Below are 20,236 nucleotides of genomic sequence, written 5' to 3'. Positions count from 1 at the left end.
GAAGGCACTTGTACTCTGTGTAACCTTTGCATTAAGTAGCACAGCAGCTGAGGGAATGATAATATAAACGTATGTACCCTGGACTCCTAGTTCAGTTTGTGCTGCTGTACGTTGTAACTTTACTAGAACTTCAAATGCTTCATTAGCTGGGTGTCCTGTGTTTCACCCCACACAGCCTTGCAATGCAGCTGTAAATGTGCAGATCCCACATGATCAGTTGCATATGCATGAAATTGTGTACATGTACATATGTACACAGCCAGTTCCCCTGGTAATTTATGGCCAGTTGGTATTTTAGTTTGAAAATGATGCCCTATATTACTGACATATGGATTCTAATAGCTGTCTCTTCCCCAACTGTCTTTTCTCTCACCCTACCCCCCTCTTTTTGCTATTTTTTCTTTTTAGTTAGTTGTAATGTATCTCCCTCACTCTTTCTTTTCTCAGTTTGAGCAGTTTTTCTTGTCTATCATTGTTAATTATTGAATATATGATCTGCAAGATTTAATTAAGTGGCACGATGGCTTATGGAAAGATAATTTGTACATTTGTATTGCTGTTTTATCTACCAAAAAATAAAGTGTTAACTTGAATAAATCACCGAAAGACCAATAGAAGCAACAAATCTGCTACTAGCTTCTGCTGGAGGTTCCCCTTATATCTGAATAAGTAGTTTAATAGTTTATATTTTGATATACACTAGGGCTGAACGATACATCTTTTTACATCTGTGATAGCGATGTGCGCGTATGCAATAGTCACACCACAGCAGAGGTTGTGCTGGACTTGTTTGTTTCTGTCATTTTGACGGAAAGGGTCGTAAAATATTCTGTCATACCATTTTTTACAATCTGTCATAATAATTTTCTCTTTAATATCTGTAATGTAATATAATTCAGTGACTTTATTAGTAGTGTTTAATTAATGAAGCACCATTTCTAAACTTATATTTAAAGAACAATCTTTGAGGTTATGCATTTTTAACTGCATTGAGAGAAAGATGAACACAGCAGCACAGCGTTTACTCCTTTTCATTTTTACGCAGTGACGGTGGAAGAACAATCCCTGTCTTCAAACAAGCAACTATTAACTGCGCCATTTAAGATATCACGTGAAGTTTTTAGGATATTTTTCGTAACAAGATGTTGTAGTTTGACGACCATAGCTGTTAACAAGTTGTTTAAAGGCTGCACTGTGGAGCCGTGTGCATTTTTGTCTGCTCCACACGAGTTGTAATCCAAAAAAACATCATGCACACTGAGTCAGGTGCGTTTGTATTTGCCTGACTGCAAAAATTTGTAGAATGTGGCAAATCATTTCGTACTGCGAGCCTGTGTCTCTGTCACTTCTTTAAAACCCCGCTGGATCCATCCATCCTGACAGAGCGCTTCATACAGCACACGCTCATGCATCATAGCACTGAGACAAGTTGGACAGATGGAGAACGACTTTTTAATTCTGTTTCTGTTATGACCTGTGAGTCGGCCACAAATGTATGCCTTTATCTGTTAAATTTACATGGTTGACATCCACACAATACACAGGCAAACTACGGTGTTTAAAATGAGGTTTTGGTGCAAGAGAGGGGGAGACATGGGAATTGGTTGGGCGGGGGTGAGTGGGAAAGAGAGAATAAACCAACATGAAGAATCATCATTCACCCATCTCTCTGTTATATATCAATGGTTGATATTCACATAATAAATGAGCACACTTTGGTGTTTAGGTTTCGGTGCGAGAGAGGTTGGGGGGGCGTCAGGCGGGGGTGAGCAAGCGAAGTGGAAGTAGTGGGAACTGTTTTGAATCATCAATCACCCATTTAAATGACTTGGACTGATGTGAAATTTCGCATAAAATCAAACCTGTTCCAAAAAAACGGAATGACAAAAAAACACCAATTTCGGCATCAGTGTACAGACATGATCAGAACAAAATGATACGGGCTCGTTGTGCAAAGGCCTTAACACTCTGCATGCTGTCCTGTATCCCTCTGTGATGTATGAGACACCTGCAGTAGCCTCCCAGTGTGCTGTCAGCACAGAGACCAACGCGCTTTCACTATTCTACGATGTCGAGGTCAGTGAGAGAGCCCACTGGGTACAAGATTTTTTAATAGATTAAATAACCTCCTTGATAGTCCATGTGTGCAAAATGGATACCGTCTATGCATCTGTCTGTGTGAGCTGAAATGTAGGCTCATCCTCATCATTCCAGCCCATCAAAATGACAGACAGCCTTCAAAATTATCCATCATCCTTCTAAAAAATCTGTCAAAGACGGAGAATATTCAGTTACCGCGACCTCTGCATCACAGGATGTGTGATGTAAGTCATGTGAGCTGAAGTACAGTCATGGACAAAAGTACTGATACCCCTGGAATTTTTCCAGGAAGTACACCATTTCTCCCAGAAATTGCAACAATTACAAATGTTTTTGGTATACACATGTTTATTTCCTTTATGTGCATTAGAACAACACAAAAAAACAGAAGAAAAAAGCCAAAATTGACATGATTTTACACTAAACTCAAAAATGGGCCATAACTGTACATAATGCTGTGACTTTCATGTTGTTTGATGAAAACCAAAACTACTTGTTTTTGTGACTAATCTACAGTGAAGTCTGTCTGATGACATCAGCAGCAGCCAGAAAGCTGAGCACTGTGCATGCATTTTGTCTCCTGTACATAAGTTAGGGCTACAAGTGACACTGCTGCTGTCACAGATACACTGGCATGACACTCAAGGCAGACACTCAATCACATGAGGCCAATCTTAAGAACCGTATTTTCCGGACTATAAGTTGCACTTTTTTTCATAGTTTGGCTGGTCCTGTGACTTAGAGTCACTTATATATCAAAATATATATAATTTAACATGTTTTTTAATGTTAATTCATACTAACTGACATGCACAAGGAGTAAACATTACCGTCTACAGCCGCAAGAGGGCGCTCTAGGCTTGTGACAACTATGTGCTATATGCTATATGCTATATGCTCCTGTACCACTGAAAAAATTAACAAAAACGATAATCGAGCAGCAGAAAGAAAGTTTGGAGTGAGTGAGAAACTTGTGAGGGACTGGTGAAAAGCAGAGGTTACTCTTACTGCAATGAAGAAAACAAAGAAAGCTAATCACAGGCTGAAAGCAAGATGTCCAGAACTGGAGGATCAAGTCCACAGATGGGTGCTTGAACAACGTGCTGCCGGGAGAGGCTTGTCAACGGTACAGTTACCAAGGAGATGAATATAACTGACTTTGCAGGTGGGCCCTCTTGGTGTTACCGCTTCATGCAATGCAACCGCCTCTTTATCAGAGCATGGACAACAGTGTGTCAATTTCTAAATAAATGTGACTTATAGTCCAGTGCGACTTACATATGTTTTTTCCTCTTCATGATGCATTTTTTGACTGATGCGACTTATACTCTGGAGCGACTTATAGTCCGGAAAATACGGTAAGCGTATTTGCGCTATCAGCAACACACTGTCTTGGAGCTCTTAAATATATCATCTGTTGATGGTACAGATGTGCCATTTTTTTAGATTTACAGCTGCAAGTGTTGACTGCAGTGTGGAAGTATCACAGCAGCTTGAGCTTTCTATCATTATAAGTTACACTCATATGGCTGCTCAGGTCGGCTAATTATAATTTTGAACAACGTTGAAATAGTTGATGACGATTTAAGTTACATAGTAACAAGTTCAATGTAACGTTAAGAAGAAACAAGGCGCTATGCATACCTGTTCTCTCTCTCTTTTCATCCTACTCCATGTGTCACAGCTGCTGTCAGAGGGCTGCATAGTGTGTGATATTTGACTTAAAGACCTGAATAAGAAAAAATTTGTAATGATTTGGTTAAAAAGAAGTAATGTACCTAAAAATGCACAAAAAAATGTATCTGGTTTAATTTACTATTTTGTTTTAAGAATAACAGTACAGTGTATATCACATTAGGAAAAAATACTTAAAAATCAGTTTTTCCAGCATCATGCATCCCTATACACACCTTGTGCATGGAGTGTAAGTTAAGAATGCCTTACAGTACTCAGCTTGCCCTGAAAATCTGACCAAACCAAGTGTCCTCAAGTATGCTGTTACCCATGATAAGATGATGAAGACTGTTAGATCGCACAAGACTTAGGATACTAAAAAAAAAAAGCGTTGCTGTAAATAATTTAATAAAATCAATTTGGGTTTACTCTGAAAATCTTGGGAAACATTTTGAAAACATTTTTATACAAGTTTTAATTAGCATTGTGCACAGTACAATTGTCTTCTGCTAGTATTTGTCTATATCACTTTTTCTTGGCCTAACTGTCTTAAACAATAGTGTAGATACTGTAAAGAAATTATTGTGTCAGCTTCCTTTACAACTGGCAGGAATGGAAATAAAGCAGCATAATTACCTCATTAAGGATCATTTTGATTGGACAGTCCCCGACATTACTGCCTCATACCAGAGCATCATATAATTGATCTCTTGTCTTTGCATTCTTATAAATAGATATGAGAATAGCTAATTCCTGAAAGTCACAAACATCTTCATTTTACACATGAAACTAAAACAGAATGGAGTTATTTTTGTTTCTCTTCAGGTCTTTTTCTTTCCCTGTCTATCTCTCTCTCAAACACGCACAGACACTTTCTGTCTCTCTCCACAAACTTGCTCTCCCTCTTTTCACTGCTAGAGCTGTCAGAGTTGACCTGCCTGTCTCTCTCCCACTGAGCACTCTGCATGATCCAACCACACACACACCCGCACACACAGAAACACGTCTTTCCCTCAGTCCTGCTCTCACCGAGGCACGTTGTGTTTAATTAGCTCCTCAGTGGCATGAAAATATGTGTGCTAACGTGTGTGTGTTTTTGTCAGTAGGAGATAACTTTCACAGGCCTCAGTGAGGAAGTGTCAAAATTGCCACTGGGAGTGGAGTGTGACGCCTTTCAACACATGCAGACACACACGCGGAGCTGGCCACTTGTAGGTCAGCTGTGTGTGAGTGTTTTGTGAGTCTCCCACTGTGGGTGACAGAGAGGTGGCAAGTTTGTCTCTCTTTATTTAGCAATCAGGAAAAACTGCTGCAACACTAACAGTAGACAACACAGGCAGAAGTCTGACTGGGAGACCAGTGAGCAGATAGCAGGCAGACATCTGGTGAGAGCCGCAGACAGGTGAACAGCTACAGAGAAAGACATACATACATTTAGTTATGTATCCAAACAAATAATCGGAATCTGAAAAATTTTGCAGTATACACTATATGGACAAAAGTATTTGGCCACACCTGTTAATTATTGAATTCAGGTGTTTTAGTCGGACTCATTGCCACAGGTGTATAAAATGAAGCACCTTGCCATACAGTCTCCATTTGCAAACATTTGTGATACAAAATGGGTCGTTCTGAAGTCTCAGTGACTTCAAGTGTGGTATTGTGATGGATGCATGCTTTGCAACAAGACGGTTTGTGAAATTTCATCCATGTTGGATGTTCAACATTCAACTGTAAGTGATATTCAGAAAGTGGAAGCATTTAGGAACAGTGTTGGGAGTAACGTGTTACTAAGTACCTAGCGTACTAGTGACCTTTTACCTTTGAAATGAGATTTCTGTTCGCCGTAGGTGCTCGCCTATCGGTGCTTGCTGGGTAGCTGGATTTATTTCTCCACTCATCGCTGAAACGTCTTTCAGTTACAGTTCTGCACCTCAGAAATCAAGTAATGTGAACTTAGTATGAAGGACGGATAATTTTCGAAATGTCTGCCCGTCTGTACGCTTTGGAGAAAAGTAGTGATGGCCAGATGAGGCTTTCTTGAAGTATTGAAGCTTTCCATCGAATTTGTTCATTAGGACGAAGCATCATTCTCTAAGCCATCTAGTGGACAATAAATGTATAACAGGCAGAGTGACTATAATGACATCATGGCTTTTGTGTGTGAAGCTTTGGATTGAATAAATGAATTTGTTGTGATGCCAGTACATAAATTATTAACTTGTTGATATGGTGTCTGTCTTTATAATACAATGGTGGGGTCAAAAAGTAAAGTGCAAACAAATTGGGGAGAGGGTTGTGACGTAAATGTGCTTGTGTTACTTTGTATGTTTCGAATCGCACGCCACACCTGTGCACCAGCTCCTGAATCAGTCACCAGGCTTCAAACGTCACCAGCTACGTCATCAACACAAGCCTCGATATGCACTTCACAAAAATCTTACTGGACTACCTGACATACGCTTCGAAGCCTAACTATGACAGCTCATAAATCTCACCTGTTGAGACGGCAGAGCTAAAGTTTAGTTAAAATGCTAACACCAAATGTAGTTACAAACAGACCCAAAAATTAACACTTTTCTGAGTTCAAACTTGGGGAAGTCTTCAGTTATCACTGCAACAACAGCCCGTTTCATTCATGGCATTTACAACCGTAACATGTTGGGAGTGATTGATTTGGTGACATAATCAAAACATCTGAGCCTACTGGTATGATATTAAACTGAAAGGACTTCACTGAGCTGGAGCTCAGCTGATCACCAGTGTATTAGTTCAAGAACAAAAACAACCAAGAACGGTCAGATACAGAGAGAGCAAGAGGAGATTACAATGTTTTGGCGACATGTAGACTAAATACTCACATTAAGAGGAATTATGAAGAAAAAGAAATGATGTATAGAAATCTGTTATTTTACTGTTTTTACAGCCCCTTCTCCTGTACCAGCAGACACACAGAGCTATGTCTATAAAAATCGCCTTATGATTTTAAGTCAGTTTTAATTTGTGCTTCTTGGAAAAAGTTTAGTTTTAGTTTAGTTTGATTTTAGTTTGTACTATTATTGGGATTGATAATGCTAAAGAAGTTACAAGTACAGAAAGACGTACATGTATCAGTAAACACTCATTTTAATATTTATCTCCCAACTTACTGTCAAAGAAAGACAAGGGCATATGTGTGATGAAAACTTTCTTAAAGATACTTACATAATATTTGCACAGGAGGCCTGGCATTTTGTCAGTTTTATAAATAAGATCAAATCAATCTAGATTATATGAAATTATCTTGTTTTCCCCTTTTTTCTATATATTTTTTTTTTTTTGTCAGAGCAAAAAAGTTATTTTGATTCCATGATCAGTTTGTACCAGATCAAATCGAATCGGACCGAATCGTTTTGTGTTTTAATGAATTGAGATTCGAATTGAATCGTCTTGAGAAGGAGAGGTTCACACCCCTACATGGTACCTGTTACTTTTATAGCCAGCAACTCGTTGATGAAGGTTAGTAAACATCTGGTTCAATGGACGATGTGACAGGACCGTAAGATCATCAGCATCCTGGGAGAAAGAATAGAGCCTCTGCAGAAACACACAAACAAACACAGGCACTGAAGCGCACACATCATTGCCCCACATCATGGCTGAGCACTTGAGCGTGAGTTCGCTGTCTTGGAAATAAGAGCATTATTTTTTCCTCCTCAGGATGAAGGACAAAAAAGAACAGGTAAGGAAACTTTTTCACCGCCAAGAACAACCTCACAAAGTACCGAGTTAAACACATGCTTCGACTAAACTAGTTTCCAGAGAGCTGGACGCTACAAACACCGCTAACCCAAGTAAAGCTCACATTAGCACAGCAGACCAAGGAGGAGCCATCCAAACAACCACGACTTGATTAAATAATCTGCAGTGTGTCACTAAGGAAGCACTAAACAGACTGGTAGCAGGGTACGTTGTTGAAGACATGCTTCTGATATCAGCTGTAGAGTCTGCTGCCTTCAGAGAAATACAGATAAGACGAGATAGGACCGTCATGCAGAAAGACATTTAGAGAGCAGCTGGAATTTAATCTGTACTCTGTCAGTGGAGTAGGCTACATCTTTTTTAGATTTCTTTAACACCGTACCAATACTTTAACAGTGTAAAAAAGTTGAAAAACATTTCTACTGTGTTCTATTGTTTCACCACTTTCCAACAAAATAATGGCTACAATGTTATATGACAGAGTTATTTCCTCTCACACTTCCACAACAACACAATTAATGTGATGTGTACAATAATGATGATTGAAGCAAAAAACATAATTAATTTTTATTGATATTGATACCCTTATTGATAGTCCTTATTGATCCAAGTTTTTATCAATACCACTATCGATACTCTCTATAGTTTGGTGGAAAGACAAAATCAGGGCAAATATTTAAACTACAAGTGGTCTTAGCTGAGTATTGCTTGAGTTAAACAACTTTGATTCAGTCTGTCACATCTATTTTATATCCCTCAAATATAAACACATTCTTCATATTCACAACTGTATTTATTGAAGTTTCTCGTCAAAAACTAGATTTTCCCATTTTTATGTGACACATGAACACATCATAACATATAGAATACAGTCATCTAATTTACTGAGGTTACCTGAACATTTTCCTCCTCCAGCTGTAATGTTAGCTAATTAACTTCAATTCTGCTGATTACACAACAGATTTCTACACTGGGTTAATATTTTTTAACAGGAATTGCTACAAAGTTTTGGAGCACGTTTCAGCATTTATCTGAGCAGTGGAAGAAGAAAACTGCCCTGAAGCAGCTGAAATAGTGGTATGAGAGCATGTTACACAGGCGGATATGATTGCACGCGACTTGCATGCTCTGCTGCTTCTATAGTGGAAAAGTTTTGAACTTCCAGTGGCATTTGTGTAAGCACAAAAGCTGTGCAGTGGGAGCTTCATTGAATGGGTTTCCATGGCCAAGCAGCTGCTTGCAAGCCTCACTAAGTCCAATGCCAAGTATTGGATGGAGTGGTGTACAGCTCACCAACACTGGTCTGTGGTGCAGTGGAAACGTGGCGTGACGAATCAAGCTTTTCTGTTTGGCAGTCAGATGGGTGAGTCTGAGTTTGGCAGATGCATTGTGCCAACTGTAAAGTTTAGTGTAGGAGGGATAATGATATGGAGCTGTTTTCTGGGTTTTGGTTAGAGCCCCTTGTCTCCAGTGAAGGTCAATCTCAATGCTTCAGCAAACCAAGACATTTTGGACAATTCTATGCTTCCAATTTTGTGCCAACAGTTTGGGGAAGGCCCTTAATTCCAACATGACTGTGCTCCATGACTGTGTTTGTTAGCAGCAAATATTGTATTAAAGTGAAAAGCTCAGCCTTAATAATGGGTTGAGCTTTTCTGAGCTGTACTCACTGTGGGTTCAATGGGTCAACCTTTCAACCAAGCAGACAAAATTACAAGGGCCAGTATTCAACGTCAGGCATCTTACCCTGCCTGTCTATATTAAAAACAAACTTAAGGCACAAATAACAACTTTGTATTTTATGGGCATGCCCATACAGTTAACACTGAGATTTCTCAGATAGTTTTTGTCTGTTGAGGTGCATCTGTTATGGCCTCTTAAATAGATTCATAACAAAATAAGGCTCTAACACAAAAGAGACCAGTAACATATTAGGACACAAATAGCAAATTAAAGTTTCAAAAAAAAAAAAAAATCCAAGATGATGCTCAAAGCAGGTGGTGAAACCTCCGTGTGGTAACATGCCCTCACCTGCTCCATATGGAGAACAGTCATCATCCCTACAGACTAGAGGAGGGGCATTGTTGTCCCAAGCTGGAACAGAAAGGGTGATGTGCGAGAGTGTAACAGCTGCAAGGGTATTACACTTCTCTTAGTGTCAGGCAAGGTTATTGCACTGATACTGCTGAACAGGATGCTGTAACACCAGCTGCCTAAACAGTCAGTTTTTACACTTAAGAAATCTAAGGTAGACCGCACCTTGGCACTCTGGGTCCTTACTGAGTGCTTTCAAGAATTCAGAAGAATGCTTGCAGCCTATGTTGACCTCCGGAAGGCATTCAGCTCAGTGAGTAGAGATGCATTCATGCCCCCATGTGTGCTCGTCTAGCTGATGTCTGCCCTATATTGTGGTACTATAGATGTCTTTATGGGAGATGGGGGCTCTTAACTTGCTGAGGGAGAAGGCTGAAGTGTTGGGAATGTATGTCTCTTGGGCCAAAACAAAGATCCAGGCATCTGGGGATGCCTTGGATGCTGCCATCCAATCTGTGTCTGTCAGTGGTGAGAGCATGAAGTTGTAGAGCAGTTCACCTACCTTGCCAGTGTAATCCATCGATCCACTGACTGGGAGGCAGAAATAAACCACAGACTTGGACTCGCGCATGGAGTAATGGGTTCGCTGAGCAAGAAAGTGTCGCGTTCCCAGTATCTGAGCATGTGGAAGAAAGTCAGTGTTTTTGCTCTTGGTCCTTTTGGTCTTACTAGACTCTTGTGAGGCCTGGACATTGACTGACTGCAAGAGGTACCACCTGGACTCAGTTAGTACCAACTGGACACAAGCATATGCTCCCATACCCTTTTTTTAGGACTTTCAAACTTTTTAAATTGTTCATGTGCAGACCTTTAACCCTTTTAAGCCTATTGTATCATATTTGATACACACATGAGACCTCTATCTAATCAACATATTTAATAGATTACTTAAAACCTTTTGAATACAATCTGATAAATGCTAAAAATGCCCTCCAGTTGATTATCAGTTGTCAAGAATGCCTAATGTATCAAACGTGATAAATATAATACATGTGAAATTTTATGGCATTTTTCCTTTTGGGGATTTCAGTAGAAGGTTAAATAAACATTCCAGTTTATTAAATGAAAATTTTCTGACTGTTATTTGAATTATCAGACTTTATGGGAAGTAATTTGTGACAAAAATCTCTTCTTTTCCTCTTTTTTAGTAAAAATTCCCATTTTCCCTCTTAAAAAGGAAGGAGGGGGGCTGCTAGAGAGCTTCATTTCCCAAGTTGTTTTCTAGTTGGTTTAGCAACTTATATAGAAACAGTTTAGAAGACAAACATTTTCAGTGTGATATTTGTTGGATCACTTTGCCCCCCCCCCCCCCCCCGTGAAGGTGTAAAGTCACAAGGGTGTAATAATCACGCCTTGAAATGTCACTGTAAATCAACCTTTTGTTGCCCAGTGGTTTGCACTAAATAATGCAATAATGAAAGTTAAAAAAAAAGGAAATTCACTTAATACTGTTGTTTCTCCCCTGAAATGCATTGAAGCCCCAATACAGCCCCATTGCTAGATGCTATGCAGCAGTAAACTCTACAAACTAATATTGTATGCAGCTGTATGAGGAAAACATGCTGCATTAGTAGTCCTCCACTGCTGCTGCACCATTGCACTAAAGCTTAGAATCAATATTTGTTAACTAATATGACCTCTCTGAATCGCTCTGCGTGTCTGCATTCATATTAATTTGTGTGTGTGTGTGTCTGTGTGTATTTTTGTTATAACACACATGTGGGGGTGTTTATGTGTCAGTTGAATACCAGTTAGCAGTGGTAACCTTTCTGCTCTGCTCTGAATTTGTGAATAGAATTTTATTGATTACTGTTCAATACAGAAGTCTGACAAGAATGAAAATGTTCTGAAACTCAGAGTGTGTCTGTCTTTCTGTCTCCCATTCTTTCACCTTTTTATGCATCCTTGTCAAAATTTTATAGCTCATTGACGAAAATCATCATATTGATGGGTCTGCATCATCCCGTCATTAAATTGTATTGTAAGCTTTCACCATGAGTGCAGCGGTAGAATTCAATAAAACACTACAATCAGTCAAATGATTTAAACTCAAGCAACCTTAGGGTATGCATGCATCAGGAATACAATATGCAGTAGCTTTTTTCACATGCAACACCTGTGTCTCTTTATAGACTTATGATGTACCTGGAGAAAGATCTGCGCAAAGCCATTCCTCTCAAAGAGAATCACAACCAGTCAGGATACCTGTCGCAGTGTTTGGATTTGCTGACTGTATATCTGACCAGCTCTGCACCGCTGATACTTGGTATGGACAGATAAACACAAAACATACACCTCTGTTTACATTTTCATGTCTGTCTCATCTTTACCCGTAATTCAATTCTGATTCTGCAGTAATATAAATGAATTTTGATTGCCAAGTTCATTTAGTTTTTTCTTCTAACTGTGGTACAAATTGTATTTTTCTTAGTTTTGTATTTAAAGCAATATGAAGTAGGCGTTAATGAAATGCATCTTTAGCTTTGTTGCCAGCACGGTGTTTGGTTCAATTCATTTCTTAACAGTCAGTGGTGGGTAGAGTACACATTTAAAGTACTCAAGTAAAAGTACTGTTACTTAATAATAATAATTACTCAGGTAGAAGTAAAATTACTCATAAAAATAAGTACTTGAGTAAGAGTAAATAGGTACCTTATTAAAAGACTACTCAAGTAGTGAATAACTTCATGAGTAACTTCATTTTGTGCAATTTATTAAAACGTATTGCATTACGACATATTATTCAGGGGTAGTAATGTAAATTGCACATTGTCATAAATAAAGTAGCATAACTTGCCAAAAGTAAAGAAATAAATCACTTAATACATAAAGCAGCAGTCAAGTTATGTTTGTGACTCACAATTATGGGATGAAAAGTTCAATATAATGAAAAAAACAGATTCATTTTCTCATAAAAGTTATCTTATTTCTAGATGATGATTTTAATCTCACATACATGAATTTATACCTTGCAGTTCTTACTTTTTAATCACATTATATTCATTTTATCATGTGTTAATGATTTTTGGCTCATATTTATGAAATTAATCTATGAACTGGCCTCATTTCTGACTTTTTGTCCTTTTTTATTTAATTTTTACTTTTTAGCTCCAATTTATGAAATTTTTATCCTTATTATCACTCAACAAATTTGGCAGGCCAAACTGAAACTTATTAAAACCAAAGACATCTTTGGCCCCCCAACCCTAACGTTATAACCATGTTAGGTACAATCACTGTTGTAAGAGATATGCCACAGCCTTCAGCTGCTCAGCACCCAGACTCTGGTACTCCCTCCCCCCACACATAAGACAGACTCCATCACTTTATTCAAATCCTGACTCAAAACCCACCTGTTCAAACTGGCATATTCCCTCTAACTGGACACTGTGCACTTCACTTGTCTTTAATGTTGATGTTTTAATGATGTTTTATTATGCTTTTACTTTATGTAAGGTGACCTTGGGTGACTTGAAAGGCGCCTCCAAATAAAATTGATTATTGTTATTATTATTATTATTATTATTATTATTATTACCTATGATGCAATGTTAAATGCCATGTAAAATCACATTTGTGGCAGAGTTGCAGAGGTGGTTGGACACGTGACATAATTCAGCACTGACACAACTGTGTCTTTGCAGTCTGCTAGGTAAAACAGAGATTTGAACTTACACGTTTAGCTAACCAGCAGCACAGTCGTTAGCTTGTTTATCTTACCATAACGGGCTTTCTTAGATTTGAGGTGCTATTTTTGAAGCTTGAGATTTCCACCGTTTTAGATAGACAGAGTAGGCAGTGCATTATGTGGCTGTTGCTCCTTGTTGTTTGAAAGGCAAAGAGTCGATGTTGGGCCAGGGATGAGCATGCTCCTCTGAAGGAGATGCAGGTATTACATCTTCAGCCATTATCTCTAACTGTTGATAGTTAAGGGGGAGGGGTCACTCCTCCATTTATTCTGTGGTGCTGAGGATCTTACCTCACGCTGCTGTGAGAGCTCAGCTGAGTGTAAAAAATAATTAATGAAAATAAATTATAGACAAGTAAAAGTAGGGACCAGTGCATGCCCGATGTAACAGAGTAGAAGTATAATTTTTTAATCACAAATGTAATGGAGTATGAGTAAAAAATTCTCTGCTTAAAAACTACTCTCAGAAGTAGGATTTTTTTTTTTAAACTACTCAAGTATATGTAATGGAGCAAATATAATATGTTACTACCCACCTCTTTCAACAGTACACGGTTAATTGCATTCAATACCAAAAGTTATTAAAGTTACCAGATGACTAATTGATACCGTCCTGCATTTTCTGAACCCTTCTAATGAGGCACCAAGTGTATCTATCCAACCCTAAAAAGTGGAGTTTGACTCAGAAGTCCTCTGAATGGTCATGTGACTGCAGTGATAATTGACAAACAATAACCGTGCCATGTTTTTCAATGAGCTGAACAGCTTTTCTCCCTTGGACATCATTTTAAAGGAAACTGTTATGTACCATCTAGCAAATAAACCTCTGGTTAGATTGAGATGAAAACGCAGTTTGAGACAAGTTATAAGGAATGGTACCCTGCCATTCATGAGCTACCAAGTTCTAAGAACTGACACTTTCATCTGAATGACAGAGGCTGGCTCCCATTTGAGAACCATTTTTTTTCCCCAACTTTTTTGTTGTTGAATAGACATAAAAGGCCAAAATGGTACCAATGACTAGCAGTTCTGGAGCTGAGAGACCAGCTCTTATTATTAATGACAGCCAAATGATGCAGCTCTCTAAAAGATCATAAACATTCCCATTACAGCCAGGTTGAATGGACATTGGCTGTGGAAATTCAAACAAAGTTGGGTTTACTGTACCAAACCAAGACAAACTGGGCTGAACTAAATTGGACTGCTTGGTGAAATACACTATTTGTGATACAGAAAGTAACCCTATTAGTCCTGCACTTTCAGCCCCTTTCTTGTGACCCCTTTTCTCATCTTTCTTTAGATGAGGTCTTACGTGCTCTACAAGTTGTGATTGGGAGGAGACACCCATCCACAGTTCAGAGCAAACAGCTGAAACACACTCTGCCAACCATGTCTGTTGTGCTTGATCTTGTTTCATCACAGGTAACTTGGGTAAAAACATGTTTCTTCAAAGTTTGCTTTATTTTGTCTTAGTAGTTTTACCTGAAAAATTATCTACATGAAGGTGTGCCCCTGTTGACAAATACAGAATATTTTATAGAGTACCTATAGAATGGTAACCTTGCAAAGCAGATGGATATGCCCATTTCCTTGTTTTTCACTGGCGAATCGATCTTGCTTAGCTCCCATCTGAACCGTTTGGGCCCAGTTAGAAAGTGACAGGACCAATCAGCAATGAGGGGCAGTACTTTCAGACGCAGCAGAGTCATAACGTAAACAAGCGACAGCAAGAGCTGGTGCAGTTCTGGAGGAAGAGATTAGCGTGGATGCTGCTAAAGCATCAGATCTTGACAACATTTCTTCATTAAAAGAAGAATAAAGAACAGCATTGAGTTGTTTTCTTTTCAAAAACGACAAAAGTTGAGTACTTACATGTCTATAGTCGCCATGTTTCGTGTTATTCCTCAGTAACTGCGCACATGCAGCTCGAAAGTTGCTACGTCACATGTTTATTTGCTCTGATTGGCCCGTAGAGATGTGACAGACAGAACGTTCACCCAATCACACTCTGAGTTTTTTTCAAAGCCTCTGCCTTTTCTCAAACGTTTCCTATTGAAGCTTTCCCAGATGGATGTGTGAAACACATCCATCTGACGTGTAAGGTTAATAGAATGGACTGTGACACTGTTAGTCTCATTGGTTTATGTATGAAAAGCCCTCGCCTTTTTTTATCTGTTTAACTCACTCTCCGTCTCTTCTCAGGCCTTAAGATGTCAAATGGTTACTGAAGATTTTCTTGCTAAAATGGGATTGCTGCTGGTATGTGTTCAGTAAAACAGTTTTACCAACAGTCATGTTAAGATAAGGACTCATTAAAGTTTAGATTCATTTAACTATTTCTTCTGACAGGTAAACCCAATGCTTTGAGACATAACTCAAAAGTAGATATCACAGAGAATCAGTACGAAAATGATTAAGAGCACAAAACAGTATTATGAACACAACTCTGAAATTGATATATCATAAATGACTGTCAGCTGCAAAATCCATTGTTATGATTTCAGCATTCCTGACAATTTTAAAAATGGAGCGGTACTGGGATTTATAAAAAGAGACCTTGATGAACTTAAACCAAAATTGTTTCCAAATTTGTTTGCATGAATTACTTAACCTTGACAGCGCACACCTGACAATATATAAATGCCAACAATCAATACATATGACAAGAAAAAACTGTGTAGACAACAATGGTAACATGAATTGTAGCACTGATGTCCCTTTTACTCCATTACCATTAAGAAACAAACATATCTAAACAAAATCACACAACAGCACACAGTGGTTAGGAAAGGTTTAAAAAAACATACAGCATGGGAGTAGTTTAATTTATTGAAACCATTTTGACCAAGTGTTGCCACCATAAAAGCTAACGAGCCATTTTGATCCTCTCCCTTTCTGCCTGAACAGGGATATATCACATCTATAGAGTCCAATGAAACAAATCTGACCAGTGCTTTAGGTAAGTTTCCTCCTCAGTGATAAAGATCTTATTCTAACCAGGATATGTTTGAACATGTGCTTTTAAATGTTAAATAATGTTTTGACTGTAGCTGACTGATTTTGATCTCCTGTTAGGTGCAGCAGTATGTGAGGAGTTGATAAGGACATCACTGTCCATCATGGAAGTGCTGAGCCAGCACCATGCTCTCATCTCTCCACAGCAGGAAATTGTAAGTATGCAAGCAAGCAGATATACAACTGACTTCCTGTCTCCCTCATTGTATATCTTTATGTTAGAAAAATCTCTGTGTGTCTGTATGGTTCAGTTTGTGGCTTGATGTTTGTTTTTGTCTGATAGACTGACTGACTAAGGCTAAGAAATATAGGGCAGGTGTCTTGTGATATTGAATAAATGACAGTACATTATCTCTAATGGGATCCACCCTGTCATCCGGGTAGGCTGTTACACTTCTGAAACTGTCAAATTTGTATTTATTTTTCTGTCAGGTACACTTTACAATAAATACAGATTTAACTATGTATTGCAAAATTGATATACAGTTATATAAATCATACTACCTAGGTTAGGTCATCAACATACTATGACTTTCTAGGGAGGTTAGTGCTCAAAATTTACCACATAGGTAGAGATATACTTAAATATCAATGCATGTCAAATACAATTACATTTATTTTGGCAGCAATTCACTCCTTAGTTGGATATGGTGCGTATGAGGGTGCAACAGAAGCTTTAAGCTAGTAAGGAGGAGGATGGGATGGGGGAGGCAAAGCTTTGCCAGCAGCAATGCAGTGTCATCAGCGTTGATGTAGTTGGGATCAGTGAGAGGGAAGTCTTATTTAAACGGACTGCCATGTTGAGAGAAAGAGTGGTGATTGGTTGAGATTGTTGGGAGACAATAATTCATTTAACAGGGAGCAAGACAAAACTATTGCATTTGTCAGTTAGATGTTTCATTACCTCTATGAATATTTCCAGTTTTCTCAATTCCTGGATTGTATATCCGCTGTTTGTCCTCCAGTCTACTGAGACTGTCTATCAGTGGTCAGAAGACAGGGGGTCAACTTGAGCGCTATTAAGCAAGAAACTAATCAACTATTGAACCAACAGAGACTCATCTGATCAGTGTGTGTATTGGTGTGTCTGTATGTGTGCGTGTTTGTAGCTGGGAAGACGGTGAGATTGTGTTTAATGACTATTGACATGTGGAAGTGAAGAGCAGCAGGAAGCAGACAGGATAGAGGGAGAGAAAAGAAAAGAAATGAGGAATAGTGGAAAGGAGCAAAGAGGGATCTTGCTGCTACTGATAGTCAATAACACAGGAAGACACTTTAATTACCACCAGCCAGCTCAGATTAACTTTTATTGCCTGCTGGACAAGGACACACACTCTGTGTTTGAGTCAATTTACATCTTATCATCCTTGTAGCAAAGTAAAGTTTGCTGAAAGTTTGGCTTTACAACCCTTTACTTTATCACAGCCCCTTCTCATATTGTGGAAAAGGTGTGATTTATTTTTCAAACAACTTTGCCAAAAGAGCTCAGATTTATTGAATGTGTCATTAAACTGTATCATTTAAAACAGTTAAAGCACCTTGAACATTTTAAAGACCTTTTGCTCTTGAACTGTCATTGAATGAATATTACTCAATGGCGATCTTTACTGTTGTACAATACCACAGTGTGATAAAGGATTTCTGCCCTACTGTTTGGACTTCTCTTAATAGTGTCAAGCTGTATTCCATAAAATCACTGTATTTTTGATATAGATACATATACCAAGATAAATCTAGGTTAAAAATGTGGGAATTCATGCTGCTACCCAACTCCAGGGAAATTGTACCGTAGAAATGCATTTCTTATGTTGCAGTTTTGTTCCAACAATCAAAGTTGCTTTGATACTACATCAGCGAGAGTGTGTGTGAGAGAGAAGGAGATTGTGGAATGCCAAATAACAGTTAACAGAGGTTAAGTACTTTATATCATAGTTTTAAGGGTTATGTCATTATATGACGAATGTGCCTTCATAGTACTATGACTACAACCAGACATTCAGCTATGTATTTTTGTTTCACACAGTTTCAGTGTCACTTTAAGTTACATCCGTGCAAGAGTAGGATGCAGCATATATAATATACTTCCAGCTACTCAGGTCTATTCATTATACTCTGGGTTATGTTAGCTTGCAAGGTTAGGGGGTTATGCTGTATGGGTTGTGTTGCTGATTAGAGGCTATGTGGTAGAGCAAACACTATCATTGATGTCTTTGCATGAGTCGTGCCTGCTTGTTAAAGCAGGCCGTGCTGTTTGTGTTTGGCTGGCTACTTAAAGGCTGTATGTAGGAAGTTAGTTAACTTGTCAGTAAGTTGTGAGTATTTGGCTTTGGGAGGAACTATAATTTAGGTGAAAATCCTGGAAAAGAAAAAGAAAAAAAAAAAGAAAAAAAAACAATTTTCTTTGAAAAGCTTACTTTTTGATTGCACTCATACTGCTGGTCACCATTATCAAACTAAATCAACAAATGTCATTGTTCATCAGTAGATTCCTCATTTTGGTGGATGGAGAGGCTTTTCTGAGTCTGCTGCACTGCAGTATCCTAGCCAAGATATATTTAGCATCTCTGCATCAAGAAGCTACATGCTAACAATATCCTTGCATTCTTGTTGTGGAAATAATGATATACAGTAGCTTCAGCACAGAAGGGATACTGGGAAAAGGTATTTTTGTACGTCAGCAACATACACATGAGGTTTGTTTGTTTAGAAGAAACAGAAATGTTATTTCAAGGCATCAGCTTTTGCCTGTGATTAGTAAAAAGTAAAAAAAAGGTAAAATAATAGCCATATAAAAAAGCACAACTTTAACTCAAATGTACAAACCCCAATTCCGAAAAAAAGTTTACATGTTGTGCAACATGTAAATAAAAACAAAATAAAGTGATATCCAAATCTTTTCCAACCTAAATTCAGTTAAATACAGCACAAACACAAGATATTTAATGCTCAAGCTGATAGACTTTATTGTTTCTGTAGAAATAAACACAATTTGAATTTGACATCTGTAAAACACCATTTCACATCAAATATTTCTGAAGCTTTGTGGAAGACTGTATGGTTCAATAGTTTGACAGCTTATGAACAACAGTACTTAACATGCAACTGCCAGGAATGTAAGTATTTCACCATCTACCACAACTATAATGTCATGAAAAGATTCGAAGAATCTGGAGAGGGCAAGGTCTATAACACTGATGCCTGTAACCTTCAACCCCTCGGGCAGCACTGCAATAAAAAACAGCAAAACTCTGTAATGGATAATACAACATGGGCTTAGAACACTTTGGTATACCACTGTCAGTTAACGCAAAACATCACTGCATCTGCAAATCTCAGTTAAGACTCTACCATTCAAGCAAAAGCTTTGCATGCTGACTTCTCTGGGCCCGAGCTCATCTATGATGAACTGACCTAAAGTGGAAAAGTCTGACAAGTCCACATTTGAAATTGTTATTGGAAATAATGTCTATCTGGTCCTCAGGGCTAGAGAGAAAAGGGAAAATCCAGATTGTTATCAGCACAAAGTTCAAAAGTTAGCACCTGTGATGGTGTTGGTGTGTATTAGTGCCCATGGCATGGCTAACTTGCACATCTGTGAAGGCACGATTAATGCTGAGAAGTGCACACTAGTGTGGAGCAGCATATGCTTCTATCCAGATAACGTCTTTTTCAGGGACATGTCAGGGATGCTGTTTACTTCAGCAAGACAATGCCACGTCACATTCTGTATGAGTTATGACAGCATGGTACTAAAACAGGAGCTCTGTACTTTTCTGGCAACTTGAAATGTACATCATGCAAGAATGGGCGAAAAAATCCAGTGTCAATACTTTAACAATTAATGTCTTCAGTCCCTATGGGTTTACAGTGAATTGTGATAAGAAAAGGTGATGGAACAGGGAGGTAAACATTCTTCGGTCCCAT

General features: G+C 38.5%; 1 protein-coding gene across 2 annotated transcripts in view; it reads left to right on the top strand.

The window, feature by feature from the left end:
• ulk4 (unc-51 like kinase 4) overlaps positions 1–20,236 on the top strand; it is a 129,240-nt gene that overhangs the window by 50,168 nt on the left and 58,836 nt on the right. For both annotated transcript variants that reach the window (XM_041792526.1, XM_041792525.1), the window contains exons 23-27: positions 11,742–11,875; positions 14,598–14,719; positions 15,500–15,556; positions 16,205–16,256; positions 16,373–16,467. In XM_041792526.1, the coding sequence (XP_041648460.1) occupies positions 11,742–11,875; positions 14,598–14,719; positions 15,500–15,556; positions 16,205–16,256; positions 16,373–16,467 (460 nt within the window). The remainder of the gene's footprint in view (positions 1–11,741; positions 11,876–14,597; positions 14,720–15,499; positions 15,557–16,204; positions 16,257–16,372; positions 16,468–20,236) is intronic.

The sequence above is a fragment of the Cheilinus undulatus genome, linkage group 8 (assembly GCF_018320785.1).
Source record: "Cheilinus undulatus linkage group 8, ASM1832078v1, whole genome shotgun sequence".
NCBI lineage: Eukaryota > Metazoa > Chordata > Actinopteri > Labriformes > Labridae > Cheilinus > Cheilinus undulatus.
Note: the sequence above shows the minus strand (reverse complement) of the source record. Positions and strands in the feature narration are given on the sequence as shown.